The following is a 22,798-nucleotide window of genomic DNA, read 5'->3' as shown; positions in this document are numbered from 1 at the left end:
ACCAAACCGGTCTTCCCCTTTTCTGCTCTTGATGATAGGAAGAGGGACATCTCTTATGAGCCCTCCAACTATACCTGGCTCCTTTCACTGTCTCAGGGATTGCCAGTCTTTTCTCATCTGCGTAGTCAGCGGCTCCTTCTCAACAGAACTCTTTGATCGACACAGATTAGGGGACAGTATGAAGAACCACCTAAATTTGCAGCGCGACACAACACCCCCCTGCTTTTTCACCCTCTCTTCTGCTTTTGATTTTATATCTAAACTTTTCAAAGTTATCTATGCTTCTTTTTGCTCAGCTCCCATTATTTCTGAATATTTCAGTTTGAATTCTGCTGCTTTACCTTGTATTTTTTCCTTTAGGCATCCTGTATCTTTACCTATATATATAGGTGTGTGTGTATGTGTGTGTGTGTGTGTGTGTGTATATATATATGTATATATATAAATCTTAATAGTATCAGGTCTGTAACTTTTTACCATTCAGATTTACAAAAGTTAAAAAGATACTGGTAATAGCCACTGCTGATTGAAGGTGTGTTAAAACTGCGCCTCTCATATATTGTTGGTGAGGATGTAAATTGATTCAGTTTTCTGATAGGCACTTAGTAGTATTTATTAAAAGAATGTATATACCATTTGACCTAGTAATAATACTACTAGGACTCTCTCCTACCTCAATACTCATGGGTGTTCCTAAAGATTTGTGTATAAAAATGTTTATTGGACTGGTGTTTGCAGTATGGAAAAAATAGAAACAACCTAAATGTCTGCCAGTAGGAATAATGTTAAATAAACAATGGTATACTCAAATTATGTTAAATGCTATAGTTAAAAAGAAAAGTTGATGTATGTGGAGAGCATTCCAAGACAGAATACTGAAGTACTAGATTCAGTCACAGAACAGCAGGAATAGTACGATTCCATTTAGGCAAAAAAAAAGCAAATAGAGCTATAGTGTATATGTAGAAGTTATAGGTATAGGACTGAATTTTTAAAAAGGTTTGGAAGGGTCACCACCAAACTTTTAACTCTAGTTACTTTTGAGGATATAAGTGGAATTGGGAAATGATGGGAATGGTAAAGTGGGACTTTGATTATTAAAAGCTATTTTTAAATTGTTTTTATAATTATCTTGTATTCAGATGTTACATAATTTAAAAACACTGAATCTTAAAGACGCGTTTTCCAAGGGGCACTTGATGTTTTGTAAAAGGTGAAGCATCTCAGCATTGTGAAAATACTTTGTCAACTAAAAAAAGCCATAGAAGTGGCTTGTGCCATGATTTCTCTTGTGTTTCCTTTCTTGGGACTCCATTAAAAATAAAGCATAGGGGCCCCTGGGTGGCTCAGTCGTTAAGCGTCTGCCTTTGGCTCGGGTCATGATCCCAGGGTCCTGGGATTGAGCCCCGCATCGTGCTCCCTGCTCAGCGGGAAGCCTGCTTCTCCCTCTCCCACTCCCACTCCCCCTGCTTGTGTTCCCTCTCTTGCTGTCTCTCTCTCTGTCAAAAAATAAATAAAATCTTTAAAAATAAATAAAGAGAAATAAAGCATATTTTTGTATGTATACCAGTAATATACCTGTATATCTTTATAGGTAGAATTTTAAAACATTCTTATTTGTTATTATAAAGCTTTCTTTAACACATTTGGAAGGGGCATTTTTTGATATTACAAATTTGAATATTGTTAAAGAATTACTGGGCCTGAGACTTCTTTTGGATTGTCATCATACTGATGTTCCAACACTTTGGCCACAGAGCAAGGGAGGAGGACATGGGATAGCTGCTTTGCCCTGAGTGCCTGCTGGACTTGGTAAGGGCAGTTTTTATATGGATTAACTTATTAGAACCTTCTTCCAGCCCAGGGAGCCAAGTAACTTAACTGAGGTTCCACAGTAAGTAAGTAGGGGACAGAAATTTTGAGCCCACATCTCTGCCCTCAAGGCCCATGTTGTGTTATTTTAAGTTATATAAATAAAATGGGAATAGATTCTCATGGTAAATACTTCAGAGAACATAGGTACAGCAAAAAAAGTTAAAACCATCTTTATTTTTTTTTTAAGATTTTATTTATTTATTTGGCAGAGAGAGAGCACAAGCAGGGGGAGCGGCAGACAGAGGGAGAAGCAGGCTCCCCACTGAGCAGGGAGCCAGCAGCAGCCTTGATCCCAGGACCCTGAGATCATGACCTGAGCTAAAGGCAGACGCTTAACCAACTGAGCCACCCAGGCACCTTCTTTTTTTTTTTTTTTTTTTAAGACTTTAATATTGTCTAGATTCATCCATGTTGTTACAAATGACAAGATTCCATTCTTTTTTAAGGTTGGGCAATATTCCACTACATATATGTACCACATCCTTATCCATTCATCTGCGGATGGATATTAGGTTGTTTCCCTGTCTTGCTCTTCCACATTATAAATAATGCTGCAGTAAACACAGGGGTGCATATATCTTTTTGAATTAGTGTTTTCTTTCTTTCATTTTCTCCTAGTAGAGGAATTACTAGATCATATGGTAATTCTATTTTTAATTTTTTGAGGAACGTCCATACTGTTTTCAACAGTGGCTGCACCAATTTACATTCCCACCAGCAGTTCCTTTTTTCCCACATCCTCGCCAATACTTGTTACTTCTAAGCAAGCTCATTATTAAGAAACCACTTCTTGTGTGTATTAAAGGCTGCTAGTATGTCTGACAATCAGGATGAAATAACTAGTATGAAAACTTACTGAGTTTAGTAATTCTCGCTAAAAGCAGAATATCATATTCTTATTGATGACATCTCTAGTAATTGCAACCTTTGTTAGATTTTCTGAATAAAGGAAATGGCTCTTAAACCCTTTCTACCTTCTTTGAGACCCCCATACAGGGTACCTGGCTTGGGGCCTCATGTGCTGTGGGGTGTGGAGAACCTTAGTGCAGAATGCAGTTGGAGTATTCTTTCTTTTTGTGAGACGGATGCTGGAGTCTGCCTTTCTCCCACCATTTTCAGTCAAAAACCGCTCAAGGGTCAGATGGAGTAGTGTGGGTATTGAAGGGGTTTGTTCTCTTCACCAGGTTGGGTTTCCATACTGGCAGAGGCAATGAAGTCTCACCACATTATGGAGGCCTCACAGGCCGCCAGAACCCTGGCTAATCTAGACCGAGAGACTGTGCAGGAAAAATACCAGGATGGCGTGTACGTGCTTCAGCCCCAGTACCGCACAAGGTGAGGGGTCACACGGTCGCCTGGTCTCCTCTGGGGGGGGGGGGGAGATAAAGCCCAAGGGGCTGATCTGTTCACTTTACTTCTGCATAGTTCAGGTGTTAAATACCTTATAAATAATCCCGAGAACCTTACTAACTGACACCGTTTGTCTGTAATAACCTCAGAAGAATTGCGGGCTGTCATGGAAGTACGGAACTAGCTAAACTAACCAGTGTGATTTCATACTGAGGGCTGACCTTCAGTAAGATCGCATGCACCTCTTGTAATGTGGCCCCCCCTAAACTTCGTAATGTATAGTTCTTTGTTTCACTACTTGTTTCCTGCAGATCTGAGTTAATAGCTGATTTGGATTGTAGAGGTTGGTTTGGATGGGAGGAGATAGGACATCCTGTGCAGGCAGCCATATTGTATTAGCCTGGTTCTGGAACTCAGAAGGACTGGACAAAGTTTATGCAAGGTATAAAATCGTTCACTGGAAGGAGTAAGTTGTAATAAATTTGACTCATGCTCCTTCTTAAGATTATTTCTGGTCACCATTTCCAGTTGTATCATTGCTGAGATAATAAATATAAGAAGGACCACAATGAAAAAATTATATGTTTCTTGGATTTTTCTCAGTACTTTAATAATACCTCAGAAAATAGGAAAATCATTTAATTGAAAAATGGATTTTGTGGTTAATTCCAATTTATAAACAAAATAATATGGAAATGTATTTTATACGTGTTGCATAATTGTGTGTGTACTATAAATAGCTTACAAATCATATGCTATCTACAGTTTCTAAAAATGTTACATCTAAGAACATCTGGGTGGCTCAGCTGGTTAAGTGTCCAACTCTTGATTTCGGCTCAGGTCATGATCTCAGGGTCATGAGATTGAGCCCTATGTCGGGTTCTGTGCTGGGCATGGAGCCTGCTTAAGATTCTCTCTCTCCCTCTCCCTCTGCCCCTGCTCTCATATTAAAAAAAAAAAAAAAAAAAGTCATATCTAAAGACTATGAATTACTAGGGCGCCTGGGTGGCTCAGTTGGTTAAGCGACTGCCTTCAGCTCAGGTCATGATCCTGGAGTCCCGGGATCGAGTCCCGCATGGGGCTCCCTGCTTAGCAGGGAGTCTGCTTCTCCCTCTGACCCTCCCCCCTCTCATGTGCTCTCTCTCTCTCATTCTCTCTCTCAAATAAATAAATAAAATCTTTAAAAAAAAAAAAAAGACTATGAATTACTTTAAAACTTCATTTTTTTTTTTTTAAGATTTATTTATTTGAGAGTGTGAGTGAGTGGGGTGGGGGTGGGGCAGAGAATTTCAAGCAGACTTCCTGCTGAGCATGGAGCCCTACACGGGGCTTAATCCCTCAACCCTGAGATCATGACCGGAGCCGAAATCAAGTCAGATCCTTAACTGACTGAGCCACCCAGGGGACCCTAAAATCTCATTTCTGGTAAACATTTATTTCCTTGGTAAGTTTATAAAAATCTTCCATGCATGCTCAATTTGAAACTACACTAGCATATTCTTATTTAATTTCTTAAATACTTTATAGATTTGTGGAATATTCTCATGAAATCCTTTGGAGGGCAGTCTATGACATGTCACTTCATTGGTTATTAAACTCATTACAGTTGACTTTGGTTGGTCCAGCTGGCTAGGGCTAGCTGTGTCTCCATTCTTGTAGAGAGAGCATCGAGCACACTCCATGTATGTCTGCCTTACCTGTGCTTACACAGCTTGCCTTCATCGTTTTATTTCCTGTATGTACACTTGCTGAGCACCAACCACAGAGTAGTAGGTAGACTCTTACCAAAGCAGTAATGCATTTATTCTGCTTCTTTTTAAAACTCTCTCCCCCATCAGTCAGCCCATTAAAGCAGATGTCCTTTTTATTCATGGCCTTATGGGAGCAGCATTCAAAACGTGGCGCCAGCAGGACAGCGAGCAGGTTTTAACTGACAGGATTTTAGAGGATGAAGCCAGGTATACCACGTGTTGGCCCAAGGTAAGGAAGGGCTACCTCTGGTCGGCCACCCTCTTCATGACGCGCAGTGGTGTCTCTGGCTATTGAAGCCCGCACTCTGATTTGCTTATTTTTCTCTTTTTCCTGGGATTTTTCTACCATGCAGTTTCTTTGTCCATTAGAGACACTTGTAGTATGTTCATGAACAGCTGGGCTCGTCACCCTGCCTTCTGTTGTGTCATTTCTGGTTAGGGTGTGGGCTAGAACTCTGGAAGAATCGTTCATTGAGTAAAAAACTGGCAAGAACCAATATTCGTTCACTCCTATTAAAAATACAACAAATAATACACTGCTAGTTCTGTGATTTTAATAATTATAAAAATAGAAATACTTTGAAGAGATATTCAAAGTATTTCTATTATAAGATAATTCTACTTTGGATTTCCTTGGTGATATTTCTTCTAAGAGCCTTAACTCTGGGATGAACGCACTGCACGCAATGTACCCAAAGCTCGGCGAAGAGGGCTATCTATGCCTGTAGTTTCCAGGGCTTTGTCCCACCGTAGCTTCTTCACCTTCACGGAGGCTATCGTGCAGAAAGAATGGTTTGCACTTTGTCTCTGGCAACACTGACATATGGAGAGGGCTATCGGTCCTGGGTCCACAGACGGAACCGTGGCTGTGGTTATAGCATCTCTGCGTTCTCCGCTTGAATCTTCAGCCGTCAGATGGTGCCATCTGTCCTGAGATCATAACTTTCTATTAAATGCTTTCTAAAAGCCAATTTGATTTGGACTCCAAAAACTCCTTGCTTTTGGCTATATAACACATTAAAACTGAGAATATTCTCTTGAAACTCGCATTGGCTTTATGCTAAAAATATTGATGCCTCCTTGTGACCAGAGACATAAAAAAATAAAATGCCAGAACCGGTTTTCTAGTCACCTTTTAACTTTCTTCTAATGCAATGTGTTATAGTTGTCCGTATCAGTGGCCTTTAGTTACAGGTGTCAATCACTAGCAAACAACGGGAACAGTGGAAATTCATGTATGTTCTTTTGTACCTTACATTTTGTGTAGACATGGTTGGCAAGAGACTGTCCTGCTCTCCGAATTATATCTGTGGAGTATGACACCAGCCTTAGCGACTGGAGAACGAGGTGTCCTATGGAGAGGTAACAGAGGGGACACTGTGGACTGGGAGGAAGGGCCAGGGTCCACGACCCTCAGGGATTGAGGGGAGCTTCACCTTTTGATGCCACAGACAGAATTTTTTTATGAAAAACCTTTTTTCTCTTCCTTCTAGAAGGAGTTAGTAATATATAAACAGTGAACTAGTGTAAGGCTTGGATCTAGTGTCAGTGTTGGGTTCCTGAAGTGGTTCATTTATAATTATTCTATTAGTAAGGACCACGGATTCTACAGCAGAATCTCCTTTACTCCCAGAAGTAAACGTGAGGCTTTTTGCTTCTGTGTTCGCAAGTGTATTGGCTACAGGAAGCAAAGGAAGAGATGCTGAGCAATGTAGGCTGCCTCTGTCACTTGCATGCTGATTGTGTATATAGGAAGAGGAGCACTGGACCTCTGGGCTCTGGGACCTGGATGGTAGCCGATTCTGCCTGTGACCCACTATGTGGTGTCAGGTCATCTAACTTGTCTGGGAAGCTTGGTCTGCAAGTTGAGAGCGTTGGTTGGAATCACTGGTACTAAGCTGAGCGTTGTCTCTGAACGGCCTCCGCGTAGGTGCCAGGGGGCAGGAGCTCTGGGGTCCTTCCCCATTGCACCAAGAGGAGCTCTGACAAACCTTTATTGCAAGGAAAGGATTTTATAGATAAACAGTTTGAAACTACCAGAGTAGATCGTTTTGACTTTCCCTTTTAGCCTGAAAATTACTTTGAATTTTCTGATTCTAAGAGCTTTCTGGTATTTCTAAATAAACCAAAATGATGAAAGCTTAATGTTTGCAGCATAAGTACAAGTAGAACTAAGTAGAATTGCAGCTTACCATGTAGGTGAGCTCACAGCAGACAATGCAGCATTATTTTCAGGCCACATCATGACAAGAACACACATCCTAAGTGGTCGGGGCAGTCGGTGTGAGATCCAGCTTGTAAAAATTGCCAGATGCATAATAGATGCTCAAACCCTGCTTGTTTAGTAAGTGAATGGCTTGTTCTGGGCCTAGATATTCCCAGTTATGCCACTGTGACTAAGTTAGAAACGGGGAATGAGCAATTGTAGAAATCAAACAGAGTAGGGGTATTCCTGACCCCAAAATATAGTATGTAGTATTGGCCCAATGAAAGTTCTTGCCTTAAAAACTTGGATAGTAAAATTGTGGGGGGGGGGGTGCAGAATCAATAGCCTCATATAATGCCTGCTGTTTTCATTTTGTTCAGAAAGTCGATTGCATTCAGGAGCAACGAACTTCTAAGGAAGCTCAGAGCGGCTGGTGTTGGGGATAGGCCAGTCATTTGGGTTTCACATAGCATGGGAGGTAAGTATGTTTCACTTTTGTGAAGTCAGCACTGTGAGGTTATTGTCAGCTAGTGGGGCTCACCTGTTACCACAGCTCCCTGTTTCACTTAATACTGGCCCCTTTTCCCTCTAAATTAATGTTTTTGGCTATAGCTAAGAGTTTTTAAATGACTACTTTCCTTCCATCCTAATTGTTTTTCTACAAGGGGACCACTAGTAACAAACCATGTCAAAGGAACATGTGGTTGGCAACGTAATGCTTTCATATAGTGATAATCAGTGAATATCAGAAGCAGTCCGTGGCTCATATAAGCCTGCCTGGTGAATATCCCTCAACATTCCTGGCTGGTCCCTGTGCTCTCCTTTCTTCCCTGCATCCCCGAGCATTGCAGAGCCCACAGCCCCAAGCCTGCTGAGGGGGAGGTGTGATGGCAGATGTCTGCTCTTTGGGTCCTGGTGTGTGCTTGCTAAGTGACATCTGCTCCTCTCGGCCCACTCCCCAGCCCATTCTCACAAGAGATGTTACCATCCGCCTTGGAGAGGGCCTTGCTACAGCCTCTGGCCTAGTTTATCTGATGAAACGCTCGGGATTGCAAACTCTGAGGTGGGGCTCTTTGCTGAGAGAGAGGTGGATGTAGCCCTTTGTGTCCACAGAGATCCACGGTTACCAACCATATAAGTGACCTCTGTGTTGTATTATCAGCTTCAAGCCCAGGGTGGGGAGATGGAAGAGATGGGGCCTTCCTAGGTGCATTTTCCTACAGAAACTTTGTTTTCCATGGTGGATAAGCTTTATGGGGCTCTGTCTTTTTTGAATATTAGTACTGCCCTAATGTTGTGGTCATTAGTGGGCCACTGGGGACAGGATAGGGACACATGGTGCTGCATATTTACTTCATTGATGGACACCCAACATAGCAATGCCTAGTACTCCTTCTAGGAGATAGTGTATTCTATGATAAAAGATCTGTCTAGGGTGAGATTTCTAGATTCTAGAAGAGATTTCTAGATTTCTAGAATCTCACCTGTTTGTAGGCTTGTATTATATACAGTTGACCCTGAAACAGCATGGGGATTAGGGACACTGACTTCCCTGTGCAGTCAGAAATCTGCCTATAACTTTTGACTCCCCAAAAACTTAGCTACTAATAGCCTACTGTCGACCAGAAGCTTTACTGACCTTAATATGTTTTGTATATGTATTCTGTATGTATTCTTACAATAAAGAAAATGTAAAGAAAATCGTTAGATACATTAATAGTACTGTATGAAATCCATCATGTGTATAAGTGCATCCATACCATTGAAACCATGCTCTTCAAGGGTCCGCTGGATTCTAGGTCAGCAGTATTACCAAGTGCTAGTATTTTAAGGCCCTGTGTGTTGGACTCTAGAGAATTATTTAAACTTTAAAGAAAACATCTCTTTTTGTGTTGTTCCCCACCTCCTTTTGTTTTAGAATAATGGAGGGAAGAAAAAGAGCTTATGCATTGTTTTTCTTTGTATGGCTAGGTCTTCTTGTCAAAAAGATGCTGCTGGAAGCCTCTAAGAAGCCAGAAATGAGTACTGTTATAAACAATACCAGAGGAATAATTTTTTATAGCGTTCCTCATCATGGATCCCATCTGGCTGAATACTCTGTTAACGTTCGCTATCTTCTTTTTCCCTCTTTGGAAGTCAAAGAACTCAGCAAGGGTAATATTTATGTTCTGTCATGAAGGGGAATTGGGATTGTATTAATATCAGTTATACAGGAGAAGGAGAAAAGAAGACGGTTTCTAACTTGGCTATATTATCCCATTTTATTATTTATATACAAATTGTGTTTAGGCTATCATGGAAAATTTTTAGTTTGGGCTTGATTTTTCTTTGATACCTTTCCTTAAGGTATCAAAGGTATCCTCAAATACAATTTTAATACTATCTTAAATATTTAAAATTTTAAGTTATGTCATGTTTTAAGGATTATTCCAAATTACCAATGAACTGTTTTCCATGAGTTTGGAAAATCAACTGTTAAAATATAAACAGACTTAAGATTTTCAGGATATTAATTATAACATACTTATTTTGATTAATAATCAATTTGGAGGCCCTGGCTGAGCCTTTAATATGCTAGTTGTCTTTTTGTTCATATTTTCTCTTTCTTCTGCTTTATGGAGAGTTACTTTTTATATTCTAAACCTTCTATTGAACTTTATTTTTTGCAGTCAAGTTTTATTTTCCAGAAGCTCTTTCTTGTTCTGATTCTTTTGAAATCATTCTAACAATGCTAATTAGAGTTTTTTCTTAAGTTTCTTCACTGAGTTCTGTGTCTTCTGTGCCCAGGTGTTTTGTTTGCTCACTGGGTCTCTTTTAGGTTGTAAGCTATCCTCTAGGGTCTGGTATGTCTTGGTTGCCTTTTCCTAGTTGAGGATGGGGGGCAGGCCCTCTGTGATTATAGACAGTTCTTGTCGATGGGAGGCTGTGCTTTAGGGTGAAGGTTCCAGCCAGCACACTGAGGGACCCCAGTCCCACATACCACATTGCCCCGCATGCTTATGGTCAACCAGTAACATGTGAAGCCTCTCCCTCGGCCTGCCGGCCTCTATCAGTTCTGCTGTGGCTTTAGCTCTACTCTCATCTTAATGACTTCATAGGAAGGAGAGAAAATAAACAAGTTATTATCTTGAACCAGAACCCTGATTTTCTCTTTAGTACATTTTATTATAAATTGGGTAAACAGAATTTGTCACAGTCTTGTTTTCTGGAATTTTACAGATTCTCCTGCACTTAAAACACTACAAGATGATTTTCTGGAGTTTGCTAAAGACAAAAATTTTCAGGTGCTGAATTTTGTAGAAACACTGCCAACTTACATTGGTAGCATGATTAAACTGCATGTGGTGCCCGTGGAATCAGCAGGTACTCCTTCTTTTGAAATTTGTTTGCTGTTAGATGCCTGGTTGGTGGTACCTATATTTAATCATAAACAACCCATTTTTATATTCAAGCTTCTCAATTTTAGGAGACAGTTTATATGAAGATCTAGATTCTATTATTCTTTTCAGCTATAGATTAAAATTTCTCTGCCAACATACAACCTTGGCATTACTCCTCCTTCCCTTCATTTAGCTGGCAGAGGTTAATTGGCTGCCTCCGTGAGCTCTGTTGTATTAAGAATTCAAAGACCTTCTATCAGCTACAACGAAAGGGGCATTTAACACACTGATAATTGATTTGTTAAAGCTTTCTCTGTGCAGCTAAAGGTGTGAAAGCTTTAACAAATGAAAGATTTTTTTAAACATTTTTTTCCATTGGAATCTTAGATGGGGGATATTCAAGCAACAATTTCTTTTATAATCCTGGGGTTGAAGGAAATAACCAATACCTTTTACTGTGGTGTGTTATAATGTAATATAGGCTCTTTGAGGTAGGGCCCAAATCTTAATTCTCTTTATTGACTCCTGTATTAACTCAGTAATAGTAATAGTAGATAACCCACACATTTCCCTCCTTGAAATGCTTTTCTCTCACCTGGCCAACCTGATGACCTCTGAGGCAGGATTAGGTGCTGTCTTAGTGGCACTCGGCCATACTGAGAGCTCCCAGGGACAGTGGGAATCTGGAGTGCCTGCCAGATGGTTCTTCAGCCTGTATAACAAGTTTTGTCCTAACTCCATTATGTATTAAATACTCTGTAGTAGAACCTAAAGTGGCTTTACCACAAAGTAATACGCTGTACAGTGAGGAGTTACTATTTAGTAGTTGTAGAACTTAAAAAAAGGACTTTGGAAGCTTGAAGCAAAAGTAAAGGTAATACTGTGGGCCACCTGTTTGTCGCTACAGAGCCTTGTCATAATTCTGTCTGCCCTTTGGGGGTCATGAGGAGGTTTGTCTTCCCTTCATAACCACCACCTACATTCCTTACCTGGCAGTCCTCACCAGGACCTCTTGTCACTTCCATCTAGGTGCACTTTGTTAGGCTGAAACATCAGAAACTCAACTAGATCTCTCAAGCACTAAATCATCTTCCCCGTGGCAGAGTGAAGAATGGATCCTATGTGAGACATTCCCATTCTTGTCATCAGGACAGGGGAGCTCATTATGAAGTATAATAATATAAACTCTAGAAAAAGAGGTGGTTAAAAAGTGTGGAATAATGTAGTAGTAACATGCATGTGTATAAAAGTTTTGATGATGATACTGCTCAGGTTCTGTTCACTATTAAATTAGGAAGTAGGCCAGATTACATACAAAGAATTTATGAAAAGCTTAAAATTAGACCTACTGAGAATCCATTCTCATGTGATTAGTCACATGTAGTTTAGCTGTGGTCAAACTTCCAGTTCCTGTATCTTTTTAGAGTCCCTTATCACAACCAAATCACCATTTAGAACTATCCATACATCTTCTTTCAGTATTGACAGGGGACGTCTAGATTTTTACTTAGATTTTATTGATATTTTTGTTTTCTTCAGATTTAGGCATTGGAGATCTAATTCCTGTGGATGTTGACCATTTGAACATTTGTAAGCCAAAGAAAAAGGATGCTTTTTTATACCAGCGCACCTTACAATTCATCTGTGAAACTTTAGCCAAAGACCTTGAAAACTGAGTTATCGTCTTCCATTTTGCAAGAAACTCGGTGTTCTGTTTCTCTTTTTAAGCTCTGAGCAATCATGCGAACATAGTCACTGTGGCATCGACGTGGTCTGGAGCATGTTGCAGGCAACAGAATATGGTTCTCAGTTCATGCACTGTAAAGCACAAACAGAGTGGCAATCAAAGAATGAAGGGCTAGACTGGATTATTTTGATTTAAAAGAAATTCCATGTGTGCCAGCTTATGTTTTGCAGTGTTGTCCCTGGTGCAGGGAACAAGCTGCTAGGGATAGAAAATGCCTTTTGTCATCTATGATGGTCTCCAGCTCACGCTAGGAGGAACACCAATGGTTTCTAAAGGGAGAACAATCATCACAAAAATACCATTCAGAAAGTACCTAGATAGGAGACTGAACTAGAATATAAAAACTCTTTGTTCTGGGTTTCCATGTGCTGTAAATTAAAAAAAAAAAAAAATGTATATCCGTGTAAACCTTTGTCTCATGTTAACTTTGTCAGACCTGTTGTCATCCATGGGTCAGTTCCTTATAAGTTTTTCATATTGCTGAGAACAAATACTTCTTTTTTTAAAAGAATTATAGCCTATAGTAATTCTTTCCAGACTGTAGCTACCTATACTTGTATTTTTTCCCAGATAAGGATAAAGTATCTAATCCATTATTGATCAGAATATGATATAAAACTATTCTAAGCCATTATATATACTAACAGTATCAAGATTCTTTTTAGCTAAATAATGTGTACCTTTCTTTCATGCTCATTTAAAAGTTGCATCAATTGACCTTGAGCATTTGAGAAATAGGAAATCATGTAGTGCCTGGCTCAGTCGGTAGAGCATGTGACTCTTGATCTCGGGGTCATGAGTTCTAGCCCCACATTGGGTGTAGAGATTGCTTAAAAATAAAATCTTAAAAAAAAAAAAGAAATCATGTTGACTTATTTTTAAGTAACAGCATTAAGATAGAAATCACATACCATAGAATTCACCCTTTTAAATATACAGTGTTGTACAGCCCTCCCCACTAATTTCAGAACATTTCATCATCCCTAAAATGAACTCTATACTCATTAGCAATCATTCCTCACCACCTTTCCCCTCAGCTCCTGGCAAACACTAATCTACTTCCTCTCTCTATGGATTTGGACTATTATGGACATTTCATATAAATGGAATCATACAATGTGTGGCCTTTTGTGTCTGGCTTTTTCTTAGCCTGTTTTCAGGGTTCATTTATGATGTAGCATGTATCAGTACTTCATTCCTTTTTATGGTCAAATATTATTCAGTTGTGTGGAGATATACCACATTTGTTTATGGATATCCATCAGCTGATGGATATTTAGGTTCTTTCCATTTTTTGGCTATTATGAATAATACAGCTGTAAACATTTATGTACAAGCTTTTATGTGGCCATGTTTTCCATTCTCTTGGATATATACTAAGTGGAATTGCTGAGTCCTGTCTTTAACATTTTGAAGATGGTAGACCTTTGTAGACTGGATAGTCAAAGCTAAAACTGGAGTACAGCATCTGAAGGTAAACTGAGGTCATCCCTAAATCCTATCAACACTGTTTAATTATGCACGGACCTAACAAGTGACTTAACCACTTGTTTTATTATGTAGATACAGTGAATATAACCATTAGCTAACAACAGTAAGTTAGCTAACAATAAGTACTAGCTAATGGATGCCTATTTGCATATCTTAAAAGCTGCAACCTGAGGCCGAGGCTTCTAATTTAGCACACATCTAGAGACTGACTGTGATACTCCATGGAGCCTGGGGAGGCAGAAGGGAGCCATATCTGCATTTTCCTTCTGGCACATTCCAGATCACTGGTGTCTCCCTGGAAGAACTTTATGCATGTCTTGTGCCCTGGCTTTTGTGGCTGCTACCCAGGGAATGCACCCCTCGACTGCCTGGCTCTGGTGGCCAGCAGAGCTTGTGTTTTTGGGTCCCTCAGGACTGTAGCCAACAAACCATTCAGGGCTCAGCACAGAGACAGCAAGCAGAAACACCCATCTCCCAGTCTTTCCCCGAAAGAAGTCTGTTTACGTACTTTAAAAGTCCAGCTTCCAATCCGCCTGCTTCTAGGTACAGATCCTCCTCCCATTTGGAACAGTGACAGGTTTTGGCAGACCCTCAACTGGTGGCAGACACTAAGAACAAAGAAGGCGGCTTGGATAGTCACAAAGGTTTGAGAGAGAACCAAGAACTCAGCAGACTCAATGACAAGTTTCATCTAAATAAGACCACTCTGTCAAGACTGGAAGAAGTGGCTGTTATACATAATGCACAGAAATCAACAGAGTGTTGAGAAGAATGATTAAACAGAGGAATACAGGGGCACCTGGGTGGCTCAGTTGGTTAAGCGACTGCCTTCGGCTCAGGTCATGATCCTGGAGTCCCGGGATCGAGTCCCGCATCGGGCTCCCTGCTCGGCAGGAAGTCTGCTTCTCCCTCTCTCACTCCCCGTTTGTGTTCCCTCTCTCGCTGTGTCTTTCTCTGTCAAATAAATAAAATCTTTTTTTAAAAAAAAAAATAAAGAATACAGAAGATAAAACTTGAGAAATAAACCTTAATTATATGGATAGGTGACCTGATAAAGAGTTCAAAATAATAAAGATTTTCACCAAAGTCAGAAGAATAATGCATGAGCAAAGTAAGAATTTCAACACAGATACAGAAAATATAAGCAAATACCAAACAAATCATAAACCTGGAAAATAATAAACTGAAAAATTCAATAGAGTGTTTCAATGACAGACTAGATTGTGTGAAAGGATCAGCAGATTCAAAGATGACAGTGGAATTCATCCAATCAGAGGACCAAAAAGAGTGAAGATAGCTTAAAGGAATTATGGGATACCATCAAGCCGATCAATATTTGCATTATAGGGCTCCTTGAAGGAAAAGAGAAAGAGGCAGAAAGCTTAGTCAAAGAAATAATGGCTGAATTCTTCCCCAACCAGGAAGCCCAGAGAACACCAAATAAGATGAATCCAAACATATCCACACCAAGACACATAATTAAATTGCCAAAAGTTAAAGATCAGAGAATCTTAAGAGTAGCAAGAGAAAAACAAATGGCTATGTACAAGAGAAACCCATAATACTATTGGCAGATTTTTCAGCAGAAACTCTGTAGGCCAGAAAAATGGGATGATATAGTCAAAGTGCTGAAAGAAAAAAATTGGCAATCAAGAATACGCTACCTGGCAAAGTTCTTCAGGACTGAAGAAGAGAGTTTTCCAGACAAGCAAAAGCTGAAGGAGTTCATCACCACTAGACCAGTCTTATATGAAATGTCCAGGGGAATCCTTCAAGCTGAAATGAAAGGATGCTAATTAGTAAGAGGAAAACATATGAAAGTATAAATCTCACTGGTAAGGGTAAATATATAAATTCAGAACATGCTAATGTAATGGTGGGTAAATCACTTATAAATCTAGTATGAAGGTCAAAAGACAAAAGTACTAAAAATAGCTATAACTACAATTTGTTACTGGATATACAAGGTAAAAATATGTAATTTGTGACACTGAAAACAATGGGAACAGCTTTAGTGGGCAGTTGGAAAGTTGTTAGTTTAAAAGTTTTATGTAAGTTTCATGGTAACCTCAATGCAAAAACTTACAGTAAATACACAAAAGAGAAAGAGAAAGGAAGACAATTAGACATGGATTTACTATTGCCATTTTATTAACCATTGCTTTAAATGGACTGAATTCTCTAATCCAAAGACAGAGTCACTGAGTGGATTTTTTTTTTAAAGGGTATTTTTTTTTTTTTAAAGATTTTATTTATTTATTTGAGAGAGAGAATGAGATAGAGAGAGAGCATGAGACGGGGGAGGGTCAGAGGGAGAAGCAGACTCCCTGCCGAGCAGGGAGCCTGATGCGGGACTCGATCCTGGGACTCCAGGATCATGACCTGAGCCGAAGGCAGTCGCTTAACCAACTGAGCCACCCAGGCGCCCCTCGCTGAGTGGATTTAAAAAAACCAAACTATATGCAGCTATAAGATACTTCAGCTTTAAGGACACACACAGACTGCAAGTGAAGAGATGGAAAGAGATATTCCATGCAAATGGAAACTAGAAAGCAGGAGTAGGTGTATTTCTATTAGACAAAATAGACTTAAAGCCAAAGACTGTAATAAGGGACAGAGAAGGTTATTATATAATGATAAAAGGGTCAATCCACCAAGAGAAAATAATTTATAAATATTTACACACCCAACATAGCACCTAAATATATGAAACAAATATTAACCCACCTGAAGAGTAAAATATGCAGCAATATAATAATAGCAGGGACTTCAATACCCTATTTTTCAACACTGTATACATCATCCAGACAGAACTCAATAATTGGACTTAAATGACATTTTAGACCAGATGGACTTAATAGATAACTACAGAACCTTCCATCCAACAGTAGCAGAATACACAGTGTTCTCAAGTGCACACAGAACATTCTCCAGGAGAAGTCATACATTAGGCCACAAAACAAGTCAATAAATTTAAGAAGACTGAAATCTGTCAAGCATCTTTACTGACCACAATGGTGTGAAACTAGAAATCAGTGAAAAGAAGAAAACTGGAAAATTCGCAAATATGTGGAGATTAAACATGCAACTGAATGAGCAATGGGTCAAAGAAGAAATCAAAAGAAATAAAAAATACCTTGAGACAAATCAAAATGGAAATACAACATACCAAAACTTAAGGGATGTAGCAAAAGCAGTTCTAAGAGAGAAGTTTATAGCAACAAATGCCTACATTAAGAAAAAAGATTTCAAACAACCTGACTTTATATCTTAACTAGAAAAAACAAATTATGCCCAAAGTTAGTAGAAGGAAAGAAATAAAGATCAGAGTGGAAATAAAGGAAATAGATTCTTAAAAGATAATAGAGGGGCACCTGGGTGACTCAGTTGGTTAAGTTTCTGACTCTTGATATCAGCGTGGGTCTTGATCTCAGGGTCATGAGTTCAAGCCCCACACTGGGATCCATCCTAGCCATGGAGCCTACTTAAAAAAAACAAAACAAAACAAAAACAATAGAAAAGATCAATGAAACTAAGCTGTTTTTTTGAAAAGTTAAAATAGACAAAACTTTAGCTACTCATTCCAAGATAAAAGGGAGAGGGCAAATGAAATTAGAAATGAAAGAGGAAGCTGTCCCTCCAGGGGAGTTATTGAAGAGCAGCAGCCATGGCTCCATGCTACCTTATGGCCATGGGCCTCAACAAGGTCCACAAAGTGAATGTGACCAACCTGAGGCACAGCTCCTACTGCAGGTGCCTCACCAAGCACATCAAGTTTGTGTGGACCATGATCCAAGAGGTGCATGGCATCACCACATACAAGTGGCATCCTGTGGAGCTGCTCAAGGTCTCCAAGGATAAGCGTGCCTCAAGTTCATCAAGAAAAGGGTGGGAACATACATCCATGCCAAGAGGAAGAGAGAGGAGCTGAGCAACGTCCTGGCAGCTATGAGAGAAATGGCAGCCAAGAAGGACTGAATCCCTCCCCTCTAAGTAATAAAGCCTTTTTGGAACTTAAAAAAGAAGAAGAAGAGACTTACAACTAACAACACACAAATACTGAGGATCATAAGAGACTAATAGGAACAATTATTTGCCAATAAAGTGGACAACCCAGAAAAAATGGATAAAATCCTAGACATACAATCTACCAAAACTGAATTGTGAAGAAATAGAAAATCTGCATAGTCCAGTTATTAAGGAGATTGAATCAGTAGTCAAAAATCCAACAAAGAGAAGTCCCAGACCAGATCATTTCACTGGTGAATTCTACCAAATATTTAAAGAAGAATTAATACTAATCCTTCTCAATCTCTTCCAAAAAGTAGAAGAGGAGGGAATACTTTGAAACTCATTTTATGAGGCCAGCATTACCTTGAAATAAAACCTGACAAAGACACAACATCCCTGATGAAATAGATATAAAAATGTTCAGCAAAATAATAGCCAACTGAATTCAACAGTACATTAGGAAGATAATACACCATGATCAAGTGGGATTTATTCTAGGGATTCAAGATGGTTCAACGCCTGCAAATCAATCAATGTGATAAACCACATTAACAAAATGAAGAAAAAGCATTTGACAAAATTCAACAGTCATGATAAAAACTCTCAAAAAAGTGGGTATAGAGGGAACGTACCTCAACTTAATATGACAAGCCACAACTAACATCATAAAAAGGTGAAAAGCTAAAAGCATTTCCTCTAAGATCAGGAGCAAGAGTGCCCACACTCTCGTGACTTTTTTTTTTTGCCACTTTTTATTCAGCATAGTATTGGATGGCCTAACCAGAGCGATTAGGCAAGAAAAAGAACAGTCATCCAAATTGTAAAGGAAGAAGTAAAACTGTTTCTATTGGCAGACTACATTTTATTTAGAAAACTCTAAGGACTCCACCAAAAAAAAAAAAAAAAACTTTTAGAATAAATGAATTCAGTAAAGTTGCATGACACAAAATCAATATACAAAAATCAATGAGGTTTCTATACACTAAAACTATTAGAAATTAAGAAAACAATCCCATTTACAATTGCATCAAAAAATACCTAGGACTAAATTTAAACAAGGAGGTGAACGATCTGTACACTAAAAACTGTAAGACATTGATGAAAGAAATAGATACAAATAAATGGAAAGACATTAAATGCTTATGGGCTGGAAGACTTAATATTGTTAAAATGTCCATACTACCCAGAGAAATCTACAGATTCAATGCAGTTCCTATCAAAATTCAAATGGCATTTATTCTCAGAAATAGAAGAAACAATCCTAAAATTCTTGCGGAACCAGAAAAGACCCCAAAGAGCCAAAGCAATTTTGAGAAAGAAAAGGCACCACACTTCCTGATTTCAAACTATATTACAAGGCTACAGTGACCAAAACAGTATATTGGTATATAAAGACTATAAATCAATGGAACAGAATACGGAGCCCAAAAATAAACCAGTACATATATGGTCAATTTATGGAAAAGGAGCCAAGAATATATTGTTGGGAAAGGATAGTCCTTCAATGAATGGTGTTGGGAAAACTGGACAGCCACATGCAAAAGAATGGAACTGAACTACTATCTATACCATACATAAAAATTAACTCAAAATAGATTAAAGACTTGAACGCAAGACAAACCATAAAACTCCTAGAAGGAAACGTAACTGATAAGCATCTTGACATTGGTCTTGGCAATGATTTTTTTGGATGTGACACCAAAAACAAAGGCAACAGAAGCAAAAAAATAAAAATTGGAACATTATTAAACTAAAAATCTTCTGCACAGCAAAGGAACCATCAACTAAAAAGGCAGGCTACTGAATGGGAGGAAATACTTGCAAATCATATATTTGATGTGGGATTAATATCTAAAATATATAAAGAATACATACAACTTAATGGTAAATATCAAACTATTTGATTTTAAAATGGGTATTTTTCCAAGGAAGACATACAAATGGCTAACAGGTACATGAAAAGGTACTCAAATATCACTAACCATCAGTTCAAATCAAATTCAAATCAAAACCACAATGAGATATCCTTTCATTAGATAACCTATTAGAATGGTTATCATCAAGAGATGAGAGAGAACAAGTGTTGGCAAGGATGTGGAGGAAAGGGAACACTTGTGCACTGTTGGTGGGAATGTAACTGGTGTGGTCACTATATAAGACAATATGGAGGTTCCTAAAAAAACTAAAAACTACCATATGATCCAGCAATCTCCTTTTTCTGTAAATATCCAAAGGAAATGAAAACAGGATATCAAAGAGATATCTGCACTCCTTTTTTTTTTTTTTTTTAAGATTTTATTTATTTATTTGAGAGAGAGAGAATGAGAGACAGAGAGCATGAGAGGGAGGAGGGTCAGAGGGAGAAGCAGACTCCCTGCTGCTCATAAGAATATGAGCCCGATGCGGGACTCGATCCCGGGACTCCAGGATCATGACCTGAGCTGAAGGCAGTCGCTTAACCAACTGAGCCACCCAGGCGCCTGAGATATCTGCACTCCTATGTTCATTACAGCATTACTCACAATAGCCAAGTTAAGGACACAACCTAAGTGTCTCTTACAGACAAATGGATAAAGATTTGGTATATACACACAATGGAATATTATTCAGCCATGAGAAAAGAAGAAATCCTGCCATTTGTGACAACACTGATGGAACTTGAGGGCATTATGCTAAGTGAAATAAGCCAGACAGTGAAAGACATATAGCATATGGTATCACTTATATGTGGAATCTTAAAAAAAAAAAAAAAAGTCAAATTCCTTGAAACAGGAGAAAAGTGGTTTGCCAGGGGCTAAAGGTAGGGAGAGGTTGGTAAAAGGGTACAAACTTTCAGCTATAAGATGAATAAGGTCTTAGGATCTACTGTAAAACATAGTGACTATAATTGACAACACTATAATGTATAATTCAAATTTGCTAAGAGAGCAAAACTTCAATGTTCTCACATATACACACATACAAATGATATGTGAGGTGATGAATGTGTTAATTAGATGGGGGAAATCCTTTCACAATATTTATTTATATCAAATCACAAGTATACTTTGAATATCTTAGTTTTATATGTCAATTATACCCCAATAAAGCTGAAATTAATTTTTTTTTCATTAAAAGAATGTTAAACATTCACTGAAAGCTTTAAGAACTACATATTCTGTTTATGCTCAGTCAGGTCCATTTCTTCGGTTTCTATTTTAGATAATCTATTGCATTCCTTCAATCAGTACTCTTTTCAATTGTTTTGACTTCTCTTTGAATAGACTGTCTAGTCTATTCAAAAGGACCAGAATCCCTTTCCATTTCTACTGCCACAGTCTCCTGTTCAGATTTTCACATTTGGCCTGGAATATAGTAACCTCCTAGCTGGCTTCTCATTTTAGTATAAAAATAGAACTGTAATGCAGTAAACACTTACCGAGTTCCTGTGTACCAAGTGTTGCTTTACATAAGAATATGAGGTAGATTTAATCCAATCCCTATCAAAATTCCAATGGCATATTTCCCAGAACTAGAAAAAAGAAATTATAAAATTTGTAGGAACCACAAAAGATCCTGACCAACCAAAGCAATCTTGAGAAAGAACAAAGCTGGAGGTATTATACTTCCTGTTTTCAAACTATATTACAAAGCTACAGTATTCAAAACAGTATGGTGTGGGCACAAAAACAAACAGATCAATGGAACAGAATTGAGACCAGAAATAGACCCACACATATATGGACAGTTAATTTACAACAAAGGAGCCAAGAATATACAATGGAGAAAGGACAGTCTCTTCAATAAAGAAGTTTTGGAAAACTGGTCAGCCACATACAAAAGAATGAGACTTGACTACTACCTTAGGCCATACACAAAAATTAACTAAAATGGATTAAACACTTGAATATAAGACTTGAAAGCATAGACTTCCTAGAAGAAAACATAGATGGTAACCTCCTTGACACTGGTCTTAGCAGTGCTTTTGTGGGTCAGACTCCAAAATCAAAGGAAACAGAAGCAAAAATAAACAAATGGGACCACATCAATCTAAAAGGCTTCTGCACAGTGAAGGAAATCATCATAAAAATGAACAGGCAACCTACTGAGTGGGAGACGTTAACTGCAGTCATACATCTGATAGGGGTTAACATTCAAAACAAATAAAGATCTGATACATCTTAAGAACAAAACAAACCAACAGAAAAATGGGCAGAGGATCTGAATAGACATTTTTCCAAAGAAGACATACAGATGGACAACAGGCATATGAAAAAATGTTCAACATGACTAATTATTAGGGAAATGCAAGTCAAAATCACAATGAGATTATCACCTCATACCTGTAGGAATGGCTATTATCAAAAAGATGGGACACCTGGCTGGCTCAGTCAGAAAAGTATGCATCTCTTGACCTTGGGGTTGTGAGTTTAAGCCCCATGTTGGGCTGGGAGATTATTTAAATAAACCTAAAAAAAAGATAAGATATAACAGGTGTTGGAGAGGATGTGGAAGAAAAGGAACACTTGTACACTGTTGGTAGGATTGTAAATTGGTGCAACCACTATGGAAAATAGTATGGAGATTCCTCAAAAAATTAAGAATTGAACTAACATATAGTCCAGCTCATCCACTACTTGGTATTTATCTGAAGAATGAGATAATACTAGTTCAAAAAGATGTATGTACCTTTATGTTTCTTGCAGCATTATTTACAATAGCCAACATATGGAAGCAACCAGTGCCCACTGACAGAAGGATAGATAAAGCAGATGTGTATATACACACATACACACACTAGAATACTACTCAGCCATAAAAAAGAATGAAACCTTGCCATTTGCAACACCATGGATGGACCCAGTGGGTATTATACTAAGTGAAATAAGTCAGAAGAAGAAAGACAAATACCTTATGATTTCACTCATATGTGAAATCTAAAAAAACAAAAACTGAAAACAAACTCAGATACAGAGAACAGTTGGTAGTTTCCAGAGAAGTGTGTTGA

General features: G+C 38.6%; 1 protein-coding gene, 1 long non-coding RNA gene and 1 pseudogene across 7 annotated transcripts in view; 2 read left to right on the top strand and 1 right to left on the bottom strand.

Moving 5' to 3' along the window:
- LOC118001854 (protein SERAC1) overlaps nucleotides 1-13,136 on the top strand; it is a 60,012-nt gene extending 46,876 nt beyond the window's left edge. For all 6 annotated transcript variants that reach the window (XM_034992036.1, XM_034992033.1, XM_034992035.1 and 3 more), the window contains 7 exons: nucleotides 3,060-3,210; nucleotides 5,064-5,205; nucleotides 6,244-6,338; nucleotides 7,563-7,660; nucleotides 9,154-9,336; nucleotides 10,402-10,545; nucleotides 12,102-13,136. In XM_034992036.1, coding sequence (XP_034847927.1) covers nucleotides 3,060-3,210; nucleotides 5,064-5,205; nucleotides 6,244-6,338; nucleotides 7,563-7,660; nucleotides 9,154-9,336; nucleotides 10,402-10,545; nucleotides 12,102-12,238 — 950 coding nt within the window. In that variant the 3' untranslated portion in view covers nucleotides 12,239-13,136. The remainder of the gene's footprint in view (nucleotides 1-3,059; nucleotides 3,211-5,063; nucleotides 5,206-6,243; nucleotides 6,339-7,562; nucleotides 7,661-9,153; nucleotides 9,337-10,401; nucleotides 10,546-12,101) is intronic.
- Nucleotides 12,301-21,357, bottom strand: LOC118001856. Its single transcript, XR_004676861.1, has 4 exons — nucleotides 21,230-21,357; nucleotides 15,465-15,576; nucleotides 14,309-14,754; nucleotides 12,301-12,380 (listed from the first exon to the last, which is right to left on the bottom strand). It is a non-coding gene; the product is annotated as an uncharacterized LOC118001856 (long non-coding RNA).
- LOC118001855 lies at nucleotides 17,452-17,961 on the top strand (annotated as a pseudogene).
- Nucleotides 21,358-22,798: the final 1,441 nt, after the last annotated feature.

The sequence above is a fragment of the Mirounga leonina genome, unplaced genomic scaffold (assembly GCF_011800145.1).
Source record: "Mirounga leonina isolate KUSES-001 unplaced genomic scaffold, KU_Mleo_1.0 Mir_54, whole genome shotgun sequence".
NCBI lineage: Eukaryota > Metazoa > Chordata > Mammalia > Carnivora > Phocidae > Mirounga > Mirounga leonina.
Note: the sequence above shows the minus strand (reverse complement) of the source record. Positions and strands in the feature narration are given on the sequence as shown.